At 46.3% G+C, this 24734-nt stretch overlaps 1 protein-coding gene across 3 annotated transcripts in view; it reads left to right on the top strand.

The window, feature by feature from the left end:
• The window catches only part of BLTP1 (bridge-like lipid transfer protein family member 1), a 211117-nt gene that overhangs the window by 84909 nt on the left and 101474 nt on the right, over window positions 1-24734 (top strand). For all 3 annotated transcript variants that reach the window (XM_069104875.1, XM_069104876.1, XM_069104874.1), the window contains exons 27-38: window positions 1170-1420; window positions 6516-6774; window positions 7040-7874; window positions 8772-8842; window positions 9490-9663; window positions 10826-10946; window positions 13409-13555; window positions 14184-14308; window positions 14732-14931; window positions 19150-19347; window positions 20402-20613; window positions 22454-22605. In XM_069104875.1, coding sequence (XP_068960976.1) covers window positions 1170-1420; window positions 6516-6774; window positions 7040-7874; window positions 8772-8842; window positions 9490-9663; window positions 10826-10946; window positions 13409-13555; window positions 14184-14308; window positions 14732-14931; window positions 19150-19347; window positions 20402-20613; window positions 22454-22605 — 2745 coding nt within the window. The remainder of the gene's footprint in view (window positions 1-1169; window positions 1421-6515; window positions 6775-7039; window positions 7875-8771; window positions 8843-9489; window positions 9664-10825; window positions 10947-13408; window positions 13556-14183; window positions 14309-14731; window positions 14932-19149; window positions 19348-20401; window positions 20614-22453; window positions 22606-24734) is intronic.

Here is a 24734-nt window from a genome sequence, read left to right as displayed (position 1 = left end):
CAAAATATAGGTAATTAGGCAAGCAGAGGGGATGAAAAGTGGGGGGGAGCGTGTTAGGAAAGGCTTTATGGTGTCTGAGCGTGATTCTGAGACAGAGATTAGAAGCAAGTGTGTCCAAGAATGGGAGACAGCCCCAAAGGCCCCGAGATGGGAGATGAGGCAGAGAGAAGGCCATCTTGTCTGCATCCCAGAGTGTGCAAGGAGGAATTAGGTACAACAAGGCCAGAATAATAGCTTGGGGCCAGCTTGTTAGGGGCCTTAGAGGGAGTTTCTCTTTCATCCTGGAGTCAATAGAGAAGCACTCGAATTTACTGAATAGGGAGATGCGTGACATGGTCAGATGTGTCTGAAGGTAGATCATAGGAGGGGAGAGTGAGGAGTTGTGAGCCTGGGGCTGGTGGGACCCTTGGCAGCCATCAGGGAGTTGGGGAGCAGGGAGGGTGTGGGAGAGCTGAGCTCAGTTACGGCGGCATTGAGGTTTAGGCGGCTTTTGGATGTCCAGGCTGAGCCATCTAGTAGGCATTTGGTGCTACGGCCTGGTGCTTGGGTTCTCCTCTAGCCTTTGCAGGGCTTGGGTGAGTAGATTTGAGAATCGTCAGCATAGGAGATGATGATTGACTCCATGGGAGCCAAACAGTATAGCAGAGAGGAGGGCCCCTCAGGGCCTTGGGGGCAGCCCCCTTTAGCAGACTCGACCTGGAGGAAGATCCAGCAGACGAGGCCAAGAAGGAGGCTCAAGGTTCTCCTGAGAGATTGCAGTGAGATGAGGAAGGCAGAAGGCAAGAGTGTGGTGTCAGTGTGAAGAGTGCTGGAAATGAGGTCAGGTGCCTCAGGTCTTTGCCCTGGCTCCTCTCCTTAGAGACTTGTTGCTTTGGACATGTCACTTCCTGTTTCTGAGCCTCCCGACCACTCAGGCCTTTTGGAAGCCTGTTAAAAAGTGGTGCAGAATAATCTCTGATGTTGACGTGTTGGCTCCGTATACAGGTGTGCTCATTCAGGCCTCTTTCATAGATCCTCTCGCCTCAGTGCGTTTATTCCTCAATTTAGAAATGGGAAATCGAGGCTCAGAAGTAGCAGGTGCCTTGCCCAGGGTCACCCCTTGTCCTCGGAGAGATTGGCACGCAGCCCCGCACAGAAAAGTTGACAGCGATTTTGTGTTTGCTCCCCAGGCTGTGGTTTTTGTGGCCAGATGACGGAGTGAAGAGTAAGAGGACGCGCAACAGGTGTGGCTGTTTAGGAGGCTGCAGGTTCTTCGGGGGCACGGCCACCGGTCTGGACTTCTTCAAGCTGGACGAGCTCACTCCCTCCAGCACGTCGGCCTTTTCCAGCACGAGTGCGGAGTCTGACAGGTGCTACGGGCAGTCTCTGCTGCAGCCGGGGGAATGGATCATCACCAAAGAAATGCCCAAAGCTGTGGACGGTAAGAGCCTGGACTGTTCTTTCATTTATAGCATTGCCATGATCTGCAGCTGTGTCTCACAGGGCTGCGAGGGAAACAGCATGGTCCAAACCTCCTTCTTGCTGAGGTTCAGGAAATGAACTGCCTTCTGCTGGGAGGAGGACAAAGAAATAATGAAGGCGACGAAGCATGACACAGTCAGGCCAGACGGGCTTGTCCTGCTTGTGTATCATGACTTTGCAGAGATAGACACGCTATAATTCTGTGCCACAGTCTGACTGTTTGATGAAACCTCGATGTGATTTTGAGGCACAGCTTTAGAGCATTTGTGATTTAAGGTAAAAGCGGCTTTCTTGGCGTGTGCGTGTAGTGTGTGTGCGTGTGGTGTGCGCGCACACGTGTGTGCATGTGGTATGTGCACACATGTGCGTGTGTGTGTAAAATCCACCATTATGGTTCTTCACATCATGTCTTTGCGAATGAATTCAGATACCCCTTGCCCCACGTTATCACAACTCTACGTTATCACAACATTTATGTTGCCAAATGACTTTGAGGCATTGATTCCAGCAATGGTAGATTGGAACTGTCTGCAGTAGAAATTTGGGCCTCTGGGAAGAGAGTCCGTCCTTGCCTTCCTTCCTTGGCACTTTCAGACGGCCCAGTATAAGGACCACCTCTTTATTCCAGTTCCTCTAGTGAGGGAAGTACATTGTAAGGCATGAAACTGTGCAAGTGTGGGCCGTTATGCTTACCGATCATGCTACCAACAATGGTGACTGTTACGGTGCATCTAAATTCCTTTCCTCTGAAGGTTTTCAGGAGTGGAGAATTGGGATCTCGTTTTCTTTTCTTATATTTGTGCTACTATACAGAAGAAAACGTTTAATAAATGTTGTCCACCTATTTTAGACATATTCTGTTCTCTCGAGGCTGTCTTAAGAAATCGAGTATTTCTAAGAGGCGTTTGTGAAAACAAGCTTTTAGCTAACCTTTTTGCCCAGTGTTCAAATTGTTCAATATGTACCTTAAGGAACTGACATTTCTGTTGAAGTGAAACAGTTTGAACAAAGAGAAGTAAATGCCCCATATATACAAGGCCCTTTCCTAGGGCAGGGTACAGGGAATGAGCTGCTGGGGGAGGGGAGATGAGGATGGGCCTGGCAGAAGGGAGGAAAGGAGGCATGCTGGGGTCCTGGCATGGGGAGAGGGGGCAGTGCCACCTGCTGCTGCCATAAAGGGAACAGAAAAGGGCCCACATGGTAGGGTATGGAGTGTGGGCACCAGAGTTGAGGGCAGTCAAGGCAAGCAGTCATTGTGCTGGGTTGGCTGGCTGAGAAGATGGTAAATTGTCACAGAAACAACAGACACCAGATAGGCTCAGGTTCAGCTAGAGAAGGGGCAGCCCTGGGTGCCTGCTGGCTCCTGCAGGGGCTGCACCTCTGGGGGGTTCTTCTGAAGTGTTGGTAACACCTCACCTGAAAGTCCTGTCTTCTCCGTGTACCCCCTCCCCCCCCCCGAGGGTCCGAAGATGCTCTATCATCCCTGATGATGGAAGGGTGTACAGAAAAGGCTCCTCGTCCTCAGTACTCTGGAAATCCAAGTTACTTGATACAGAAGCACTCGAGCTCATTTTCCCAGTGACTTTTCTAGTTTTTATATTGAGTAAATTAAGGCCCCCACAAAGAACCTTTGATTCTGCTGTGGATTTGTGGCTCTCCATCCAGACCTGGGCATCTCCTGCGATTCTTGTTCATATCCTTTAAATTCTCCACAGATAAGTCACTTGAGCATGCTGGAGGCCTTCCTGTAGGTCATGGAGCCTTAGCCATTTTGTTCCATGGGTCCCTGGAGCAGTCTGGTGAAGCCTTCTCAGAATAACGGGTTTAAATGCATAAAAAACGCACAAGATTACAGAGGAAACTGATTGTATTGAAATAAAGATGTCTTTTTTCCTTATCTAATTTCTTGGGCCTCTGAAGTGTATCCATGCATCTTTAAATGGTCTTTAAATCCCAAGTTAAGACCCTCTCTTCTAAGGTGGGTGTCTGAGGGTGCCAGCACTGCGCTTGACTGGCTGTCTGAAACCCCATGTTCTTGCACTTAGCACCGGCCCATCTTTCCCAGTATACATTTCCTGAATGTTCCCTTTTATGCCACTTTTGGTACACAGATCATCACTGGCAAAATCGTGCAGCCCCTTTATATACCTGCCATCTGTTCTTCCGTCATAACTCTGGTCACCTATAATTCTGATTCTGTCGGGGTTATTGTGTTTCAAGGTTTGCAGCCATATAACATTGCTAGAAGTATATTGATGATAGATTTTTGTTTCATGAAGCCCTTAGGGGTCATTGAAGGTGAGGCATAACTTCCCAGATTTAGTCTGTGCTACTGTTCAGTTTTGGCCTTGGCTTTTGCACTTAATGCCCACAATTCCTGTGCACGTGAACTCGGCTCAGTGGATTTTCCATTTGACTGTGTCACGTTGTTTGGACAGTAGGCATTCTTCATGAATTTGACTTTTCTGTCGCTTGTTAGGCTGAAGCTGATTTTTTTTGAGTGATTGTGGATGTCCTTCAGGAGGCTCTGTGGTACTCTGGGGTGTAAGGGAGAAGGTGTTTGTGTGTGGAGCGGGAGCGTCTGGGGGGTCAGAAAGGAATCCCTGAGTCCCATGATAAGCAGCTTAGATGATTTCAGTGTACATGTGGGGGATTGAAAAATAGCTGCTTTCCCTGTCATGTCCTCTAGCCCTGGGTGTGCCCTCAGGCTCTGTCTGCGGCCTCTTCTCTTCTCCCTCTGTTGTCTCACTTGGTGGTCCCCTCCTCACCAGAGGGTCAGTCCTCTCTCTTCAGAGGATTCTGTGACCTGCTTATTGAGCTCTCTTCTCTCTTATCTGCAGCCACTCATTGACCATCTTGTCCATACGACGCATGGACACCTGAAACTCAGAACTCGTGATCTTTCCTTTCAGTCCCTTCCTTCTTGTGAAGCTGCCTAGGCTCCCAGCCGAGGTGCTGCCCTCACCCCGTCAGTCCAGTCTGGTGCCCACTGCCGTCGTGGCCACCTCCATGCCATCTCTGAGACAGCTCCCATCAGTCCTGTGTCACTGCTGCCACCCCTGTGCAGGGCCTTAGCCCTGTACGCCTGGACTGTCGGAAGGGCCCTCCAGGCTTCTGGTCTCCTTCCATGCTAGTCCATCCTTCACTCATTGTGCATCTGTCACGCGTACACCTCCCCGTCAGCACATTGTCCCCCGGGGGAGGGCGCACCCTTGGCCTCCAGCACTTTACTGCCTGTACCTTTCTTTGTCCCCAGGACTTGGCACCTGTCCCACAGTCAGATATCATTTAATAAATGCCTGTGGTGCCCCAGCAGACATGATAGGCGCCTAATCAGTGCTTGCTGACTCGTCTGCACCCTGTTTATAATGAAAGGTCAGCGCAGTGGGCGCTTGTGTTCTCCCTTGGTTGTGTGACCATGAGGATGAGCCCGGCAGCAGGAATCGCGGCAGCCCGCTGTTTTTGCTCAGGTGTTTTTCAGGAAGACGCTGCTCTGTGTCCAGGCCTTCTTGTGCACACAGAGACTAGAGGCGTGACTAGGTCTTCATTGATGGGCTCTTGATGGTCCTTTTAGTTGTTTCTTAAATAATAACACCACGGGGGGGGTAGGTGTCAATCATCTTCCCCTCCATCAGCTCCTTTGATAATTGATCGCTCCGTGCTTCCCTCACCTCTGGAATGTGCTCGTCCACTGTGGCCGCTCTCCCCTCTGTGTCCTTTGAGCACCCGAGGGACCAAAGGGGAGGGCATCCAGACAGACCCGCTCCTTGGGCCCTGACGGGTTGTTAGAGCAGTGCCCCGGCAGCCTTTCATCCGTTGTCTTTCTTTCCGTTTCATCCATAAATGCTCTTAGCAGTCGCAGTCCGCAGACAGTTGTGAGGCACCAGCTATACGTGAGGCACCCCCCGAGGTACTGAAAGGACAGATACAAGAGGGAGGCAGGCTTGACCAATCTATAGACTGCAGTAAACACGGCCCAGCTTAATGGAGTCTCATGCCCAGGAAACAACCCCCAGACCAGTAACCGGTGATCTAAGTGGAGTCATTTTCATCTTCTATATACCGTTTACTGCGCCCCACGTACACCAGTGTCTGATTTTTCTTCAGGGAGATTGTCACACTATGAAGCAGTGGAGAATCTGAATATCGTAATGAATAGGCCTTGGGTATTTTCCTTTTTTTTTTTTTATTTTTGGAGGGCAGTTGGGGTTAAGTGACTTGCCCAAGGTCATACAGCTGGTTTTTGTGTTGTGTCTGAGGCCGGATTTTGAACTCAGGTCCTCCTGACTCCAGGGCTGGTGCTCTATTCACTGTGCCACCTAGCCACCCCTGTTTTTCATTTCTTAATCCCAAATAATACTTTTCCAATACAATTTGTACTGTCATCCCCTGCGCCTATCTTTAAACTGAAGTCTCAGAGTATTGACATATGCATGTATGTGTTGCCTGCTTTCGGTTACATCGTCATTTCCAGGAGCAGCTAGATGGAAGAGGGGATAGAGCCTGGACTCAGGAAGGTCTGAGTTCAGATCAGCCTCAGGCAGGCACTTACTAGCTGTGGGACCCTGGCCAAGCTGCTTCACCACTGCCCGCCTCAGTTTCCTCACCTGTAAGATGGAGGTAAAGAATAGCAGCTCCCTCCCAGAGCTGTCGTGAGCATCAGATGGGATGATGTTTGTGTGTAGTAGCCCTGTCTGAATGTTGGCCGTCACCATCATCACTACCAGACAGTAAGAAAATCTGAATTAGAAAAATGGGTTCCTGCTGCTGTCGAGAGGTTGGCTCCCTCTTGTGGCAGATTCTGCTCCATGCCTGTCTCCCTCTTCTGTCCTCTCTCCGCTTTCCACATTTCACAGTGAGGTAGCTTCGCAGGTAGCTGGTAGCTCTCCACACTTGTCCAGAAACCACCTAGCTCCTCGCAGTTCTCCTTCTAACACTGGTGAGGGGCAGTCAGTCAGCAAGCATTTGTGAAGGGCAGGAACGAGACTTTGCAGCTTGACACGGTAAAATGATTAGTCTAGCCCTCTTGAAATGTGGATCTTTTTTATGTCTAGGTAAAATGAATGGCACGAAAAGGAAAGACTGGGACAGCAAGGCTGTGGGGGTGGAAGCGGAGAGGAGAGCGCCCTCCCTGAGCCTCCAGGTGCCTCTGCGTTCTCACAGCTCATCCTCTTCCTCCGAGGAGAACAGCAGCTCCAGTGCAGCCCAGCCCTTGTTAGCCGGGGACAAGGAGAGTCCTTCTTCTGGTGCCGAGGAGCCCGTGGCTCAGAAGGAAACCTTGCTCACTTCCAAAAGAGAAGACGGCCAAGGAAGGTGAGGGTTCATCTAAGTGGGTTCCTTTTGTAGCTTGCTAAAGCATTGACAGGTGGAAAGAAGTCTTTTAAAATATAGCTGTCATCCAATTTAGAGCAGGTCTTACCTGAGAAACAGCCTTCTTTCTTGTAAAAGTCATTTCACACGGGGGCATTTACTTTATTTGAAAAATGGATGATAGAAAGTCGCCAAAGCTTTTTCAAAGCCACATCTGGATTGCATGATGTGAGCATAGTTCTAATTGCAGTTTTGTTTTCTGTCTTAGTGTTCCTGCAGAAGTTTCAGGAAACAGTCCTGTTTCTCCAAATACTCAGGACAAGTCTGGAGTTCAGTCTCCCCTCAGGTCTCCCTTAAAGCGACAAGCATCTGTGTGTTCCACCCGGCTCGGAAGCACCAAGAGCCTGACCGCGGCTTTCTATGGCGACAAGCAGCCTGTGACGGTGGGAGTTCAGTTCAGTAGCGACGTCTCCCGAAGTGATGAGAATGTGCTGGACTCCCCCAAACAAAGGAGGAGCTTTGGCTCCTTCCCGTACACACCGTCAGCAGACTCAAATTCATTTCATCAGTACCGCTCAATGGATTCCAGCATGTCGATGGCTGACAGTGAAGCCTATTTTTCTGCAGCTGAAGAATTTGAACCAATAAGCAGCGACGAAGGCCCGGGAACTTATCCTGGGCGGAAAAAAAAGAAAAAGCAGGCACAGCAGATTGACTATAGCAGGGGCTCCATCTACCACAGTGTCGAAGGACCCCTCTCAGGCCATGGAGAGAGCATTCAGGACACACACACTCTGCCCATCAAAACTCACCCTTCGCAGGCCTCTTTTGTTTCAGCCCTCGGGGGTGACGACGAGCTTGGAGAGCACCTGTATATGGCAGAGGGCGAGAAGAGCGAGAGGGAACAGATCACTGCCCAGCAGCCGGCCATGAGCTGTTACCAGACGTACCTCACGCAGTTCCAGGTGATTAACTGGCTGGTGAAGCACCCCACCAACAAAAGAACCTCCAAATCCTCCTTGCACCGACCCTTGGACCTGGATACGCCAACCAGTGAAGAAAGCTCCTCCTCTTTTGAACACCTCTCCATCCCAACTTTCAAGGTATGCCGTGGTATAGACATTGAGGGTGCAGGGGTGGGGACTTTTTTATGGAATATCTGAATATCAGAATATCTGCAGACAAAAATGCAGTTTAAACATACAGTTATGGAGAAGTGAAAGATGTTAAGACGTGCCTTTTTTGAGACAGTTGCTCACCAGAGTGGGGGCAAACCACTCCAGTATCTTTGCCAAAAAACCCCAAACAGGGTCACAAAGAATAAGACACGCCTGCTGAAATGACTCAGCCACAACAAGGTGGGCACCGAGGGTAAAGGGAGACTATGAAACTAAGTGACTTGTCCAGGATCACACAGGCCCTACGGGTCTGAGGTGGGACTTGACCCTGGGTCTTCTCGAATCCCTGGCCAGCTCTCTATCCAATATACTTCTCTGTTTGCCTGTGTGTAGATCATCAAGCCTGAAGATGCCTTCCATATCATTTAGTCTGGCTAGTGGTAGTGAGAAAATTGAGTAGCATTGGGGTTCATTGACTTGCCCCACACGAGGAGTAGTAGGGGTGTGGTGGGGCCCCCTCCCAGAGCCAGTGGCAGCGCTTACACACGGACAGACGCTGAGCTACAAAGCAGGGCTTGAAGATCATGTCAAGGGCTTTTAATGTTAACCTAAGTATAAAATGTGAAAAAAGATGCATTTGCCAGAGAAAAAGAATTTAAAGCATTTATGCAGAGCATGCATCTTTATATTATCTGCTCGTGAGACATTTCCTTGGGATTGTTTTTCTGTGGCTGCAGAGGCCTCAGAGGCCCCCGGGGCTGTTCTCCTCTCACAGCATATTTTCCTCCATGTACGAGACTCATGAAGAATGAACATAAAGCTATAGAGACATCAGAACATATCTCCTGCTGAACTCCTGAGGGTTGTTTTGTGCTGTTCTAGGTCATCAAGCAAGGCCTCACAGCGAATTCTTTACTAGACAGAGGCATGCAGCTCACGGGGACAACTTCCAAGTGAGTAAGAACGGTCTCGCCTCCTTTAACGTAAACTCAGCTTGATTTTATCTATAAAATGGGTCTTTCTGGATGCAGTTATGTTGATCTAGTTAAAGGGCACGAGGAGAAGCTGGAGCAGCGATGTTGGCATCACCAGCCTTTTTAATTACAGCATTTCTTCATCCAAACCTAACAGCATTGAGAGCACACACTCTGAGACAGCAGTCTTAGTTAACAGCTGCTCAGCCCTCTAATGTTTGCGTGCATCAGCTCATTTGATGATTTGGGATTTGACTGAAAGTTTTATGGAGAACGGTTGAGCATTGTGAATTTAGTATTTGATGGTAGAAAAATAAGATGTTAATACATCTTGGCAGGATTCCTAGCTATTCTAGTTTCGCCTCTGACTCTTCCTAATCAGCCTGCCGCCTACCATCTGTGACTGCCTATGTAGTCTATTTGTGAAAAGTATCTGGTCATTCTGATATCTACTTCATTGCTTGAGATAACTAATTAGGTGAATTTTAGACTCCTAGGTTCATACGCTTGCATAGTGTGTCTTTCTGTAGTGTTTGAGAATCAGTAAAACGTTGCTCTCTGAATAACTCTAGGTCCTGTTTCTGATTTTGAAACCGTCAAGTGCTTACTTGGTTTGACTTCCACAGGACGCCATATACTCCCTTGGAAAAGAAAGTCATGGATAACACAGACGATGAAACGTTAACAGAAGAGTGGACCTTGGATCAGCCAGTATCTCAGACCAGGACGACGGCCATCGTAGAAGTGAAGGGAACTGTGGATGTTGTTTTGACTCCCCTGGTAGCTGAGGCTTTAGACAGGTACTGTCTTTTAAATCACATCAATTCAGTGACCTAATGATGTTCCTGTAAGTGAACATTTGTAATAACGTTTTTGAATGACCTAAATAGCAGAATCAGAGTATGCAAAGGAAGTTCACATTCCACAAATATTTATCCAACAACTAGTGTGTGCAAGGAGCTGAGACAGCAGTGCAGAAAACATGCTCAGTTCTTCCCCTGGAAGACCTTACCATCGACTAGAACATACAGATAAGGATGGAGCAAAGCAAGATGGGATGAGGGCAGAGGTGGTGAAGACTGGGGCAATGGAGGAGAGGGTGGGATGCAGCGGCAGTTATCCCTTCCACATCACGGCTCTGCGGTTTCACTATGTCGTGCGTTGGCATAAGAAATTAAATGGAAGTTTTGGGGGGAGTTTTGTGGAAGTCACAGATAGCACAAAGGCCAGCAGACAACACAGAAAAAATTTAGAAACTCAGAAATGCATAAAAAATATATGGAGTATTATATAATATCATTTTATTTTATGCTTAAAAACCATGATAATTCAGACTTCTTTTCTGGTCCAGAGGGAAGGCCAAAAAGTTTAATGCAGATTTTCCAGATCGTGGGGACACTGAGTCCCTAGCCCCACGATGCGGGAGGGATAACTGTATTTCTGTAGTTTCCGCAGACTTCCAAAAGTGGATTACAAAACGCAGCTCCCATATTCCTAAGCCTCTTTGCAGGGTGTGCCTACTCTTCCTGTGCTGTGCATTGTGGTAAAGAAGGCAGTTATGCCTGATCTTTCTCCTCAGGGTGTGTGCTGCCTTCCTGGGGGAATAGATAAGAAATATGGTGACCGCGTCCACGTGTGAGTAAATCACACATGTAACCATGTGGCACGTTATTCAGGCTGCTGGAGTTCAGCAGAGAGGGAGATGAGAGTCACTCAGGAGCCTTCTGTGGACAATAGTCAGTTAGGAGGGTGAGAGACGGGGGTATGACCTGAGTGATGTGAGTGCACAGAGGATGACTTAGCTGCGGCTTCTGTGGCCAGGAGAGCCTCATCCGATGACCTGAGTCACGTGCTGTCTTCATGATACCCCCTCGCATTGGCTTCCCTTACTCGGGTCGCAGGGTTATGTAAGCTTCTCATTCACCTCCTCTTTGCTACACGTGTTTGCTTTCCTTTCCCCAGATACATTGAAGCGATGGTTCACTGGGCCAGTACCCGGCACCCAGCCTCCATCGTGGATCATCTTCACGCCAAGGTCCTGAGAGAAGCCGTACAGAACAGCAAGACAACCTTCTCTGAAAACGTAAGATTGTCTCTCTCCCCGTCAGCCAGCAGGCGTTGTCTGAGCCTCTGCCGTGTCCCAAGCCCGGTGCTAAGCACTGGGGACAGTGCTTGCCCTCAGGGAGCTTACAGTCTCACAGGAAGGCAGCAGGGAAACAGCTCTGCACAGCCGAGTTGTAAATAGGAGGTGATTGACAGATGACACTGGCTTTAAGGGGCAAAGGCTTCCTGAAGACAGTGAGACCGTAGCAGGGCTTGAAGGAAAGCCGGGAGACTGGGAGATGAGGAGGGAGAGCATGGGAGGCCTGGGGGCAGCCAGGGAAGCGGCATGGCCTGAAGAATAGCAAGGAGGCCCGTGTCACTTGACCAGGGATTTGGTTTGAAGGAAGATATTCCAGAACCGGTAACATATTCAAACAGTATTATTGACATGATGTTACTTAATTTGGTGTTTGTAGAACTTTCCTGCAATTGGGTATCAAATTGTTTTACCTTATGCTCCTCATAAAAGATCCGTACAGAATTAGTATCAAGGATTGGTAGAGGCAACCAAATACATTTGCAAACATGAAGCTGTAGTTTTATTCTGTTTCTAAAAATCAGTTTATGATTCCAAGTACTTCATGAAGACGGTGGACTTCTGGGAGGGGTCCTCGGCTCTTATCTAGCCCTCTTTCATTTAGACTCCCCACAAGTCCCTGCCTTTAGAGCCAGTTAATCTATGCCTCGATTTTGGTGACAAGTCAAGGTTGGTAGGGTTAGGATGGGGCTCGATCGCTTGAACCTGACATTAAATAGAAGAGAATGTATGATTTGCTCATATGAGCCACAATGCCAAAATGAAATTAGACACTAGAGCATGGCCAGTGATCCTTATTCGAGAGCTCAGGTTCCTTTCCAGCATTTCCTAATCTATTAGGAGGGAGAACCTTGGTTGATAGTGCAGTTATACTGGGGAGCAGAGGTTTTCTTTAACTGGAATCAGCTTAAGATGCTTTCTGCACAGTTCCTGTTTTCTTATCTCCAGACCATTAGATGGTAGATTCGGATGTTGTGGGGCCCTGGAGGCAGTGACTCCTGGGAGGTCATGGCAAGCGAGCCATGTCCGCCGACTCTCTAATGGAGGCCGAGTCCCTTAACCTGGACCACAGTGTCCCTGGGCCAGACAGCAGGAGGGATGGAGTGCTGTGTCAGCTCTGCTTAGGGGACAAGGGATTGGCCGAGGGCTGGGGCTGTTGGTCAGTGGTGGGCCTGCAGTCACAACGCTGTGACCTTGGGTGGCCTTTGTTTTTGTTGTCCTGCATCAGTGAACCACAGATCCAGTTCGATCCTTACTCCTCCCTGGGGTGCAGAGCTGCCCCCCACACCTGGAATGCTTGTCCTCCTTTTGTCTCAGAGCCAGTCCCTCGCTCCCCTCCATGGTTCAGCTCAAGTGGCACCTCCTTCGAGAGGCCTGTCATTCATTTGTGTGACCCTGGGCAGGTCACTTAGCTTCTCTCAGCCCCCACAGCTCTCCGGGTGGTTGCATTCTGGGCTGCTGCTGGTGGGATTCCCGTGCCAGTAAAGCCACAGTTTCTGTAAAAGAGGGGTAGGAATAGCAGTGCCCTCCTGGGCTTTTTGAAGGATTGAGCAAATTCACACCATCTTAATGTACTGCACCCTTAGCCATCGTTCTTCACGGTCATCTTCATCATCATCATTATTTTGACCTTTGATCATAAAAACCATGATAGAAAAATGAGTGAGCCGGGGTGGCTCGTTGTTACTGTTCAGGAAAGAGGAGGAGGAGGAGGAAGGCCGTTCGTTGGAGGGGTCTCCCAGGGGCGGGGGGACACGGCCATTGTTGTTCGGTCCTGTCCGATTCTTCGTGACCCCATTTGGGCTTTTCTTGGCAAAGAGATGGGAGAAGTTGGTCATTTTTTTCCTCTAACTCATTTTACAGATGAGGAGACTGAGGCAAGCAGGGTTAAGTGACTTGGCCAGAGTCACACAGCCAATAAGCATTTGTGAGGGAGTTTGACCCTAGGTCTGGCATTCCTTGCACTACACCACCTGGCTGCCCGTTAAATGCTACAATAATGTACCAAGAGCTTTGTTAACATGCTTCATAAAGTGAGTTATCAGAAGGACTCTTAGTCCTTCTCCAGACTTCAGTCTCTTCCTAGAGGTAGTATAATTGTTATACCAAACGTTGCTTGTGCGTCTGTCAGTCCGCCTGTCCGTGGCAGTTACATGGCCACTGAGTTCCTTGCTCTTCAGCTCTCTTGCTCCCTTTCCCGTCCCACAAACTGGACTTGAGCATTGAGGCTCCAGATCTGGGGCAGCAGCGAGACCAGACATTCTGAAAGCTGAGTCGCGTGGGTGTCGAGCTGAAGTGACCCTGAGGACATGCTTAGAAAAGAGGAGATGGTGATAATCTGAAAGCTGTTGGCAGTGTGAATGTTGGTAAAAAAAAAAAATCCTTCACCATCTCCTTCTTTTCAGTTGTCCTCCAAGCAGGATATCAGAGGAACAAAAACAGAGCAGCCGCCCACTGGGCGTACCAGCCAAGGACAGGCACAGACAAATCTCACGCCCAAGCAAGATAACGTGACCATCAAAGGTCTTCAGGCCAACGTCAGCGTCCCCAAGGTAATGATTTCGGTAGCTCTGGGGGAGACGATTCTCAAGAAGAATTTCAGTGTCTTGTCTACATGGCGTTCTGGACTGTTGCAGAGGATGGATGATTTGGATTTCTTCTGCTTAATGCTAAATGTTATATGACTTAAAGTCACTGGGGGGAATGTAAAGTCAAACTACAATGGCTCTGGCATTATAATGACAATGTCACAGAGGCTCCAATGAAGGCTTCTAATGCTTTTGGGTTTTTTTTTTGCTTCTTGGAGGGCAATTGGGGTTAAGTGACTTGCTCAAGGTCACACAGCTAGTTTTTGTGTTAAGTGTCTAAGGCCGTATTTGAACTCAGGTCCTCCTGACTCCAGGGCCGGTGCTCTATTCACTGTGCAACCTAGTCGCCCCAGCTTCAAACGTTTTTAATTGGATAATATGATTATTTTACTTTTGAAAGTTTGCATTTTCATACATGTCATTTAGCATTACATCAGACACACAAACTTTGTTAATCTCACACACTTTTAAGGTTAAGGATAAATGTTGGGTTTTTGTCAGAAATTTTAAAAAATTATAAGAATACTTTTGTTAATTTCACTTTAATTCAGCTGACGTTACTAAAATTTCTTTGGAATACTTTTGATTTTAGGTAAACTTGTGTTTATTGCAAGCATCTGTGGAAGAATCTGCTACAGCTTCTGGGAGAAGTGTGACTCACGTTTCCCTAGTGGCATTGTGCTTCGATAGAATTGCTACACAAGTTCGTATGAATAGGTATAAAGAATGGTTTTTTTAAATGAGAATGTCCTATTTTCAGCCTGCAATTTAATTCAATGAAGTGAACCTTTAAAAAATTTAAGGAAAGAGATGATCTCTCTCATATCCCTGGAAGATGGAATTCATGTTTCACGGTTTCGGGCATAGCAGCGGGCACCCTGCTGTGCCTCGAGGCCACCCACCCCAGACAGCATGTAAGAGGCAGGAGTAAGAAGTCTATTGTCTTTATGAACAAAACATAAATATTGGTTGTCTATATTCATAATAAAAGCAATTGGGGAATTTTAAATTCAGAAATTGTTCATCACAAACAGCCTTAGTCTTCATATAGTGTAGACATGTCCCCCTCAGCATTGGGGACAGTAATAACTGAATGATTCATACATTTACAGTAAATCTGCTTTTCGTTCTCTTGATAAGAGGTGTGGTTGAAGAGACACCAAGCAATACGGAACCCGGCAAGATGTCAAACTGGGAAAGATATGTCCAAGCCAGCAAAATGCAGCCTCAGTCTTCTGGCTCCCTGCGGTCAAATGCTGGAGCGGAGAAAGGCAAAGAAATTGCTGCCAAGCTCAACATCCATCGAGTCCATGGGCAGCTTCGGGGCCTTGATACAACAGGTAGGACTAGACTACCAGATCACTCTTCTTTGCCTTGAGAAACTGTCTTTAGAAAAGGCATTCCCTGCGTCCCTCCGGCTCTGCAGTCCTTGATAATCCCAGAGCCTCTTGGGGTCAGGGCCTGATTGGCCTCGGTAGAGAGAATGTCCCGTTTGGGAGTTCCCCGGGCCGAATGGAACCAGGTTTGGTCAGAGACGGAAGTGGTTTTGTTTCCCCTGTACAGTGACTGCTTGACTCAGTTCACAGGAGACAGTCCCGTGTTAATATGTTTAACTCTGTGTTGCTTATATTCCAGTAAGATTCTGAAAGAAGGACCAGGAGCAAGGCTTGGTGCACTTACCCCCTCAGTGTCTCCCGATGTTAAACATTCACTCTGTCTAGGACGGGCAGGGGGATGAAGTTAGCCATGCGTGGGTTTTGTTCCCTCATCTTGAACACGTTGGAGACAAAGACCAAGTACAGAAGTGGCCCCAGGCTTCTGAGGAGGGGGTGCTGCTGCTGGTCTTTCCTTAGGCAGTGAAGTGCATTTGAGGGATTTTAGGGGCTCCTGCCCTCCTTCAGGAGGTGGCCTGATGCCCAGAAATGGCAGCAGATTCAGGAGTCAGGCGCTGACCTGGCTCTGAGCCCCAATCTCCTCATCTGTAGAGAGAGCAATGCTTATGCAGCCTGATTGCAGTTTTTCTGAAAATGAAGTGAGAATATATGTGTGTAGCCAGTGTTAACGATAGAACTCCAAGCATGTATGAACGTCAGGTCTTGTCTGTGGAGCAAGGCCTGGTTGTAGAGTGTGGAGGGGGAGGGGTGTCCAGGTAGTCTGGAAAGACAGATTGGAGCCAGGTGGGTAGAGCTTTAAAAGCCAAACAGAGGTGTTGATATCTGTTCCTAGAAATCATAGGAAAGTGCTGGACTCAGTGAAGAGGGGGGTGGCATGGGACAGTTCCTGTGGTGACGTGCAGCTCTGGTGACTGGCCCCAAGTGGGGAGAACAGTTTAGCTGATACGCTGGTGCAGGTGAGAGGGGATGGGGGCCTGGACCCCAGTGGGAGTGGGGAGAAGACGTTTGTGGAAGCAGAAACAACAGGCTTTGACATCTCATTGGATGTGTGGCAGGAGGAGGAAGGAGGACTCAAGGTTGGTGCCACGTTTACAGACCTGAGGTAGTGAGAGTGTGATGGTGCCTTTGATAGAAATCAGGAAGTTTGGAAAGAGCTAGGCCTTAGGGGGTAAGAAAACGAGTGCAATTTCCCTGGAGATATCCAGTCTGAAATGTCCAACAGGTAACTGGGGATCTAGGACTAAAGCTGAGGGCAGAAACAGGCTAGATGTGTGAAACTGATAATTAAATCCCATGGAAGCTGATGTGGTTACTAAGAGAGAGTACAAGGCAGAATTTCTTCGCCTTTTTTGGATCATGGATCCTTTGGCAGCCCAGTGAAGTTTATGGATCCCTTCTCAGAACGATGCTGTTAAATATGTAAAACACAAGATTGCAAAGTTAAAACAGAGAGATGGTACAGTTGATTAGATGAGTGGTAGGTTTTAGCAGATTTTTTTTGACAAAAGGGTGAATTTGGGCGTGTTTAAAGGCAGTAGAGTAGGAACTAGTTGGTAAGGAGAAGCTGGAGATTTGAGGGTGTAGCCCATTGGAGAAGATAGGTCAGGATGCAATCAGATACCACTAGAAAGGGAATAGCCATGGCAAGAAGGGTTATCTCGTGGTCAGAGACTTTGGGAAGGAGGAGGATGTGGGAGAGGTCGTCAGGGGGGTTGAGACACTTAGGAGGTACGAGGGAGGAGGGAATGGAGAGAATATCCAGATATTCAGAGGAGGTTTTGTAGGGAGTGAAATAGCCACGTGCTTACGGAGGCCTAAAAAGACTTCCTTGTTGCCGCGAGGGCTCCAGGGAAGTCAGATGGCGTGGATTTGGATGTCCCAGGTAACGCGAAGGCAGACAGTGGCGGTCATCCAGGGCTGAGGTTTGGCGAGAGAAGCGCAGTGGCAGAGCAGAGGACAGTGTATCATTGACAAGCACAAAAGTTCCCACAGCACTCGCTGCTGGTCAGCTGTGAGAAGCGTTTGACTTAGCAGAGCAAGACCTTCCATGCTTGTCTTGATCTCATTCACGAGTCCTTAATGGTTGCAGAGAGATCTCTTCAGTGAGCATCTTACCATAGCCATCAAGCAAGATGTGGAACAGGGACCCAGGGGTGTTGGCCTTCCTATGGAGTCCTGTTTCCACTCAGCTGCAGTCTCTGGAGGGAAGCCGCTGTCGATTCTTCTGAGACTGACCTTTTGGCCTTGGTCCGAGTCACCAGCAAGACTGAACCCGTGAAGTAACTAAGCAGTATCTGGCTCTGGTCTAGGAAGGAGGCCCAGAGGGAGGACAGGGAAGAGCAGTAGGTGGCCAAGCTGCCCAGGCCTCGGGGCCCTTTGTAGCTGCCTGCTCCTTCCCTGCCTTCCCATTCTCCTTCTGCACTGGTCCTCTGCACACCCTCTGCAGTCCCAGCATCTCGATGTGCTGCTTGTCCCTGACAGTCCATCTCAGTACGGTGGCTGACCCCCCATACCTCGAATGGTGTCTCCCCATTGCTTTCCCTTGGTATCTTTTGCTTCCTTGAATATTTAGGTCAAACTCCACCTTCTTCAGGAGTCCTTTCCTGTGTTTTCCGCTGCTGGTGCCTTGGGAAGGCACGTGTTTCCTGCATTCTGTGCTTGAATCTCCTGGCTGTCCTCTGGCCCCTCTGGGAGTTCCCCGGGGCTTTGTCCTGTGACTGCTGTCCTGGCCTCTGCTGGTGCACAGTCCCTTTGCCGGAGCTTGCCCAGCTGTGCAGGCAGACGCCTCCCTGCTCCCCAGCTTTGGCCCATCTCCCTGATAGATCATGCTGGTCATCTTTCTAGGCAGTTCTGACCTAGACGGGTTCGTTTCTGTTTTATTTTGTATCCTCTGTTATTGGTCTTTCCAGGGCCCTCTTTTTAGGTGTTTGCTGGGATTGATGTGCAGGATCAGGCTTTCTCTGTGACCTTTTCACAGCACCATCTTAACCAGAGCCCCCTCTTGGAGCATTCTTCTTCAAAAATAATTTCATTGCTCTTTGGTTTTTACGTGACTTGAATTTCCCCTGTACCAGCCAACACACCAGACACAGTCTGACGGTGTAGCCAGTACTCAGGTCAGTGGCCCTGCCACCTCTGCACAGGAGCTGGGCGGGGCAGGACAGAGAGGCTTCTGCGCCTGTCCCTTCCTTGGGGCCGCACTTGTTCTCTGTAGTTCTGCACCATTCCCCTCTCTCTGTGTTGGGCCAGGCTCTTCCACTGCTGTCTCCTGACTCCCTGTGAGTGTTTCCATGCTTCTCTCTTCATCATCCTTATTTCCTAGAGCATCACCTTCACGGACTCTCCTCGGGTTAGCCTCTCCCCAGCTGATGGCCATCCACTCACTCCACATATACTCATTTTGTTCATGCAGAAATTACTTGGATTTCATGTCATCCAGATGATTTGTTTTATCTTTGGTATTGGTCTGTGTTCTTTGTGTGGGCACTGGAGCATGGAGTTTTCTCTTCTTGCTTATTTGCTTTTGGGTACCAGGGAAAGTATTGCTGCTGATTTTTAAAAAAATTCTCAGTGATCTGTACCTGAATTACCTTAAGAAATCTTTTACATCAGACCCAGGACAGAGCCCTGATTATCTACAGGGTACTTAGAGGCAGATAACTTTCTCAAAAGGATCTTTATGTACGTCAGTTTATTAAGTGGTAATTTTCTGCTCTAGCTAAAGAATATTTTTTTCCTTTTACTCCCAAGTGGGGAGGCTGAGTGGTAAATGAATTTTGTTTTGTGTTGTTTCGTCTTCATGCTGCTGAGTACATGGAATCTTCATGGTGGACGTCTCCTAAGCTAAAATAACAACCATCTTTAGTTTTTTCCCTCATCGGTTTTTATTCTAGATTTTTAGGGTAGTCTTTCTTCCAGAACTGAATTCAAATTGCCTTTGAAGAGTTATATCCTATTTCTCAGAGTTTCCTCTTTAAAAAAAAAAAAAACATAAACAAAAGCTATATATTACCTAAAGAATAATTGGGAATTTAGAAAGGTTGTATACTAATGAAATATACACTACCTTTTTTATAGTTCCCCTCTGTCCATAGTTAAAGTGGTTCACAATAACTTAAAAGCACCCATACAGAGCTGTTGTCATTTGTTTTCTTTTGGAAATAGATAATGGTACCTGTGCCATCACTGCTATTCCTTTTGAGAAGTCAAAGGTTTTATTTACTCTTGAAGAATTGGATGAATTTACTTTTGTGGATGAAACTGACCATCAAGCCATTCCAGATGTAACTCGAGTTGGTCCTAGCCAAGAGAAATGGGGCTGGATCATGTTTGAGTGCGGCCTGGAAAACCTGACGATCAAAGGTGAGCAGCACGTGGGCCGGGAGTGCTGGGGATTTTACAATGAAATTCAAGATGTTTGGAGTAGAGGCATCACTACTGTCCTCAAGGGGATACCTGGAGAACAGTTAGCAGCCAAACCTTTATGAAGCACCCACTGTGTGCCTTCGTACCAGGCATTGGGGAGATAGAGTCAGAAATGAAGTGGTTGGTGTCCTCAAGGCGCTTATATGCTTCTGTTGGCGGGGGTGGGTGGGGGAGGGCAGAGAGGCTGCTGGGCATGGGGAGCAGGAATCGGGAGAGGCTTTTCATGGAGAAAGTGGAGTTTGAGCTGAGGTTTTAGGGAAACAAAGGAGGATAAAAAAGGTAGAGAGTTTGGGGTACCAAACAAAAATTTGTGCCATCAAGAGAGCTTGCATCCTATCAGGGGAAACAGCAAAGACCCCTCTAATGGGGGTTTGCAAACTGTAACCCAAGGACCAGATCCAGCTGCCACCTGCTTTTTATAGCTAAGATTTCTAAACAAAGTTTCATTGTTTTGCAGGCAGGATTTGGCACATGATCCATAGTTTGCTGACCCCCTGATCTATAGGTACCCACAATTTATATAAAATAATTATAGGACACTTGTGGGAAGGTGGATGTGAGTGCTCATGAGCATGGGTCAGGAAAGGCCTCCCGCTGAAGGTGGCCCTGGAGCTGATTTTTAAAGGGAAGCAGGGATTACCAAGGCAAAGATGAGAAGGGTGCAATTCAGGCTGCGGATTGCCCATTGAGAAGGCATGAAGACTAAAGGACATAGAGGGAGTGTGTGCATGTGTACATGTGTGTATGTGTTTAAAGAGAGCAAAGTTTAATCTTCATGAAGCTTTCAGTTTTAGTTATATAATTTCGAGAATATAAGCTCTGATTTCTTCAGATAGCAGAAACTCCTACAGATTTTTTAATGTAAACATGTCTTTTAGGTAGAGAAAATGATAAACTGTTCCCTTTATCAGTAATTTATACAATGCTTCATAGAATAGCATTTAAACACTTTTCTATTCCTGCTTTAATAGACGGACATCTGTCTTTATAGGAGGAAGACAGTCTGGTGCTATTTTATACAATACTATTGGAATTATGGGTAAATCTAATGCCACAGAGAGGGGTGGCCTGCTGACATCCAATAATTCTTCTGATTCCCCAACCGGCAGTGGTTATAACACTGATGTGTCGGATGACAATCTTCCTTGTGACCGAATCAGCCCCTCCTCAGACATAAATGGAAACTCTATTTCAGATGAACAGGTTGGTGCCTGAGCAGGTTTCTGGAGCACATTTGCTTGCTTTTCTTTAAAAGTCTATCATATCTAATTGAATTGTTGATGTCAGTGTTTTTTGAAAAATAGGCTTTTGTGGGATTTAGGTTTCACAAAAGTCTTGTCTCAAATGTTGTCATTTAAGTCCTGAATCTATTTCCAGCCAGATTTTAGGTAATGAGCTTTTAGTAGGGCAGTCTGTTCAACTATAGGTCTGGCATCTTTTATTTTCTGCATAGAATTAAAATATTTTGTCACTAAAAATTGAATTCACAAAAACAAATGAACATGTGCAAAATGAGGAAAAGAATTGTACTCACAACCTTGAACACATCATGCTAAACATTTTAACAAAGTAAAACCAAATAATCACATAATCCCTGAGCATTTTTAAATGTAGACCTTTTAAAACAGTTCAGATTTTAAATTTTTCATTGATATCTTCTTTTGCTTTTGCATCATTTATCATTCCCAACATACTCTTCCTTGCCCCTAGAAACTATTCCTTATAACAAAGAACAGAAAAGGAGGGGAAAAGTAGAATTCAGCAGAACCAGCATATAGAAAAATCCTGATTGTGTGTGCCCACGTCCAATGCCCACAGTCCCAGATTCATACAAACAAGAGGGAGGTAGGACCGGGAGGTGTCTTTTCTCTCTTCCCTCTGGCTAAGCTTGGTCACTATTATTTGGCACCTTTCAGTTTTGATTGTTTTGTTATTACCATTTATTTTATTGTAGTTGTGTATTACACAGTTCATTTTGTAAATTGTGTAATTTTGTTGTTTCCTTTTGCATTGATTCATATAAATCTTTCTGTGCTCCTCTGTGTTCATATTTACTTCTTCTTATAGACCAATGATATGACTTACATTTACGTGCCACACTTTGTTTAGCCACTCCCCAAATGATGAGCATCTACTTTTGAAGAAACATTTATTAGTAAATGAACAAACAAAAAAGTAGTTTCTCCATGTCCCCTTCTGAGTCCATCCAAAGTTCTGTTACCTTTGGCATGCTTTAAGTGTGTACACATGCACACATACACACACACAAAAACATACATGTACACACAGTACACACACAATACACACAGACACACTTGAATTCACTATATCCTTCATTGTTGCTGTGGTTTCATCTATTTGATTGATTAAAAATATATTCTCGATGTTACTCCTTTTTTTTCTAATCTTAGAAATGATTTAAAAAATCCTTAGGTAAATGATCCAGTTATTTCATTTTATAATGTTTTTGAGAATTAGGTTTCTCACCCATCTTTTATTCACCAGGTCATATATCTGGGTTCTTTATTCTGTTCCATAATTATCTGTGTGAGGTCGGGCAAATGACTTCACCTCTCCGGGAACCTCTTTTTTCAGAACATGAAGGTAGAGAACATGGAGAAGAGCTCTTGCAGGATCATAACGTAGAAGAAAAAGTCTCTTCTTCCATGTTTTGGAGAATTTAAATACCCAAATCAACAAAATGTCCCTGGTGGAGGCTTTGAGCCACAAACTAGGACTTTGAAAAGTCTTCTTTATTGTCACAGCTGAGAAAGAATGCTTTTCTGGAAAGCAGGGGGAGCTGTGTTTTGGTCCTCACACCAAAACTTACTCCCGGTGTGACTCGGGAGTCATTTAACTTCCCTGGGCTTCTTTTGACTCGTTGGTAAAAAAGGCATAACAGTAATGCTCAGGCTCCCTGAGAGCAGAGGAGAGCCTGGGGAATTTCTCAAGGTCTTAGGATTTATGTCAGGCCTACAGAATTTTAACAGTAACTGTCTCTTGGTTTGTGTCTTTGTGTATGTGTGTGTGTGCGTGTGTGTAGGATGAAGGAGTTGAATCAGATGATTTGAAAAAAGATCTCCCTCTCATGCCTCCCCCACCCGATTCCTGCAGCATGAAGTTGACTATCAAAGAAATTTGGTTTAGTTTTGCTGCCCCAACCAATGTGAGATCACCTGCACACACCTTCTCTAGGTGAGGCTTTACAAATTCATTTTTAGTTCTGTTTCATACTTTGTAGAATACTTATTCAATTTGCTTATTTCTTGAAATGTGTGTTCTTGCAACAGTCTGGGTGCCCCTTCATGATGTGGAGGAGACCTTGGGTTTCAGAAGGCAGTGTGTGCCAGCAGAGTTTAGGTCCTGACAGGTCCTTCCCAGTGTGAAAGGCTCCTCTGTCATGGACCGAGGAACAGAGACTGTGTGTTCAAAGATCAGCTTAGCAAAGGTCAAAAAGGCTGATTGTTCAGTTAGCCACAGAGGAATGCAAGGTTTTTTTTTTCCTACCACCACAAGTCTCAGAGACCATCCAGTAAATTATTGGTCTCCACCAAGGAAATCACTGTACACTGAAGTATGGGAAGAAAGTGTTAGAACTTGAATCTGTATTGTTTTTCTGAAAAAACAAGAATAAAATGGAGCTTTCTTAATATTTAATATGTAGATTGACATGTGCTCTGATTTTAAATAATAAGGGTCTACTGCAGGACCAAGATTTTTGAAAAACTCCTGCAGCCCTAGATCTAGAAAAAGACCTCAGAGAACATCTGTCCCAACCCCCTCATTTTAGGGAATATATGTAATTATCATGTTTTTATTGAGCAAAAGAATATTTCTGTGCCACTCATAAAATAAAAATTTAAAAATATGATTTTATCTTCCATCTCATCGTTTTTAATTTCTATTTTTGTGTTTTAATGTGCACACTATATAATAGTTCAGTGGCAGACACATACAACTTATAAATAAAAAGGCATGTTTTGGTCGTGCATGCCCCCATATTGTTACTTATGGGAATGCACAATTGAACTATTTGGAGAGCGCTGTGTTAAAGCATGGAGAAGGTTTTAAGTTGCATCATTTGAATGCTTACACAGACATCAAGAAATCTTGACATGAGCTCCACTGTGAGTATTAAGAGAGAGAATTTTCATGGCAGAAAAGGCACTGGGGTTCCTAGAATCACCCGCAGCTAGGTTTCTTAACCATTGGATCTCAGTTTGTTCATCTGTAAAATGATTTGTTCAGACTACCTTCTTGACTGAAGTGTTGAGGGTTGGTGAATGAATGATTCCAATTATATTTATGTGGAACAAAAGAATTTTGAACTTACTGTAAAAAGTGCTTTGAGAGCTTCATTAGCATCTGTGTTGCTATAATTTTTTGTAGATATTTCTATGTTTTAAAAAGTTGAATTCCTATTCCATAGATATCTCTAACTGAAGCACATGTGATTGTCCAAAATTATTCCTTTTAAAGTTCCTTCTCTCTGTTGAGGATGATGTCATGAAACAAGAGGATTGTATACTTTTAGACGTCTTGGAAAAATTACCTTTGCCGTTAATACCCAGAGATTGTTTCATTGTGTATACATTTAGCTTTTATAGTTTGTTTTTAAATAGTAGACTCTGCATTTTTTACTGTAAACATGGCCTCTTAGCCTGAGTGTGTATCAGTCAGCCAGCATTGCTTAAGCTCCTTTTCTGTGCCAGGCATGGTACCAGGGGCTAGGCACATAAAGACAAAACTGAAACAGATGCTGCCCTCAGGCAGCTTCCAGTGAAAACCCACATGTGCTCAGAGAGGCAGATGCCGGAGAGACCCACCCTCCTGCCTCGAGCCATGAGAGCGTCTTCTTTGGGGCCCTGCTGGCTCTTTATAACTTAGCGGCCTTCACTTTGGATCATCTTGTCTCCCGTTTATGTCATAGTCTTCATGGTGGAGATTGTTTTGTTTGATCTGCTTGTGTCATTACATTAGGTTGTGTAGCTGCTGGCCTCTGCCGAGTCTTCACAGCCATTTCTTACAGCACAGTAAAGCTCCCTTATGCTTGTGTACAATAATTTGTCCATTTCTCATTCTTCCCCATCACAAACAGTGCTTCTGTGTATGCCCATGTTTCTTGTCAGGGACTGCCTTGGGGTCTAAGCCTCATTGGAGAATCTCTGGGTCAAAGCATGGTTCCCGATTGCTCTCCATAATGGTTGTACTGGTGAAGAGCTCCCCTGGTGCCTGCCTGCCCAGCACCTCCATCTTTGATCATCTCTGCAGATTTGTAGGATAGGAAGTAACATTTCAGTCTTATTTGTTCAGTGTGTCATGCA

The sequence above is a fragment of the Petaurus breviceps genome, unplaced genomic scaffold (assembly GCF_028583685.1).
Source record: "Petaurus breviceps papuanus isolate PSGF00001 unplaced genomic scaffold, PetGlider_PUasm1.0 689, whole genome shotgun sequence".
NCBI lineage: Eukaryota > Metazoa > Chordata > Mammalia > Diprotodontia > Petauridae > Petaurus > Petaurus breviceps.
Note: the sequence above shows the minus strand (reverse complement) of the source record. Positions and strands in the feature narration are given on the sequence as shown.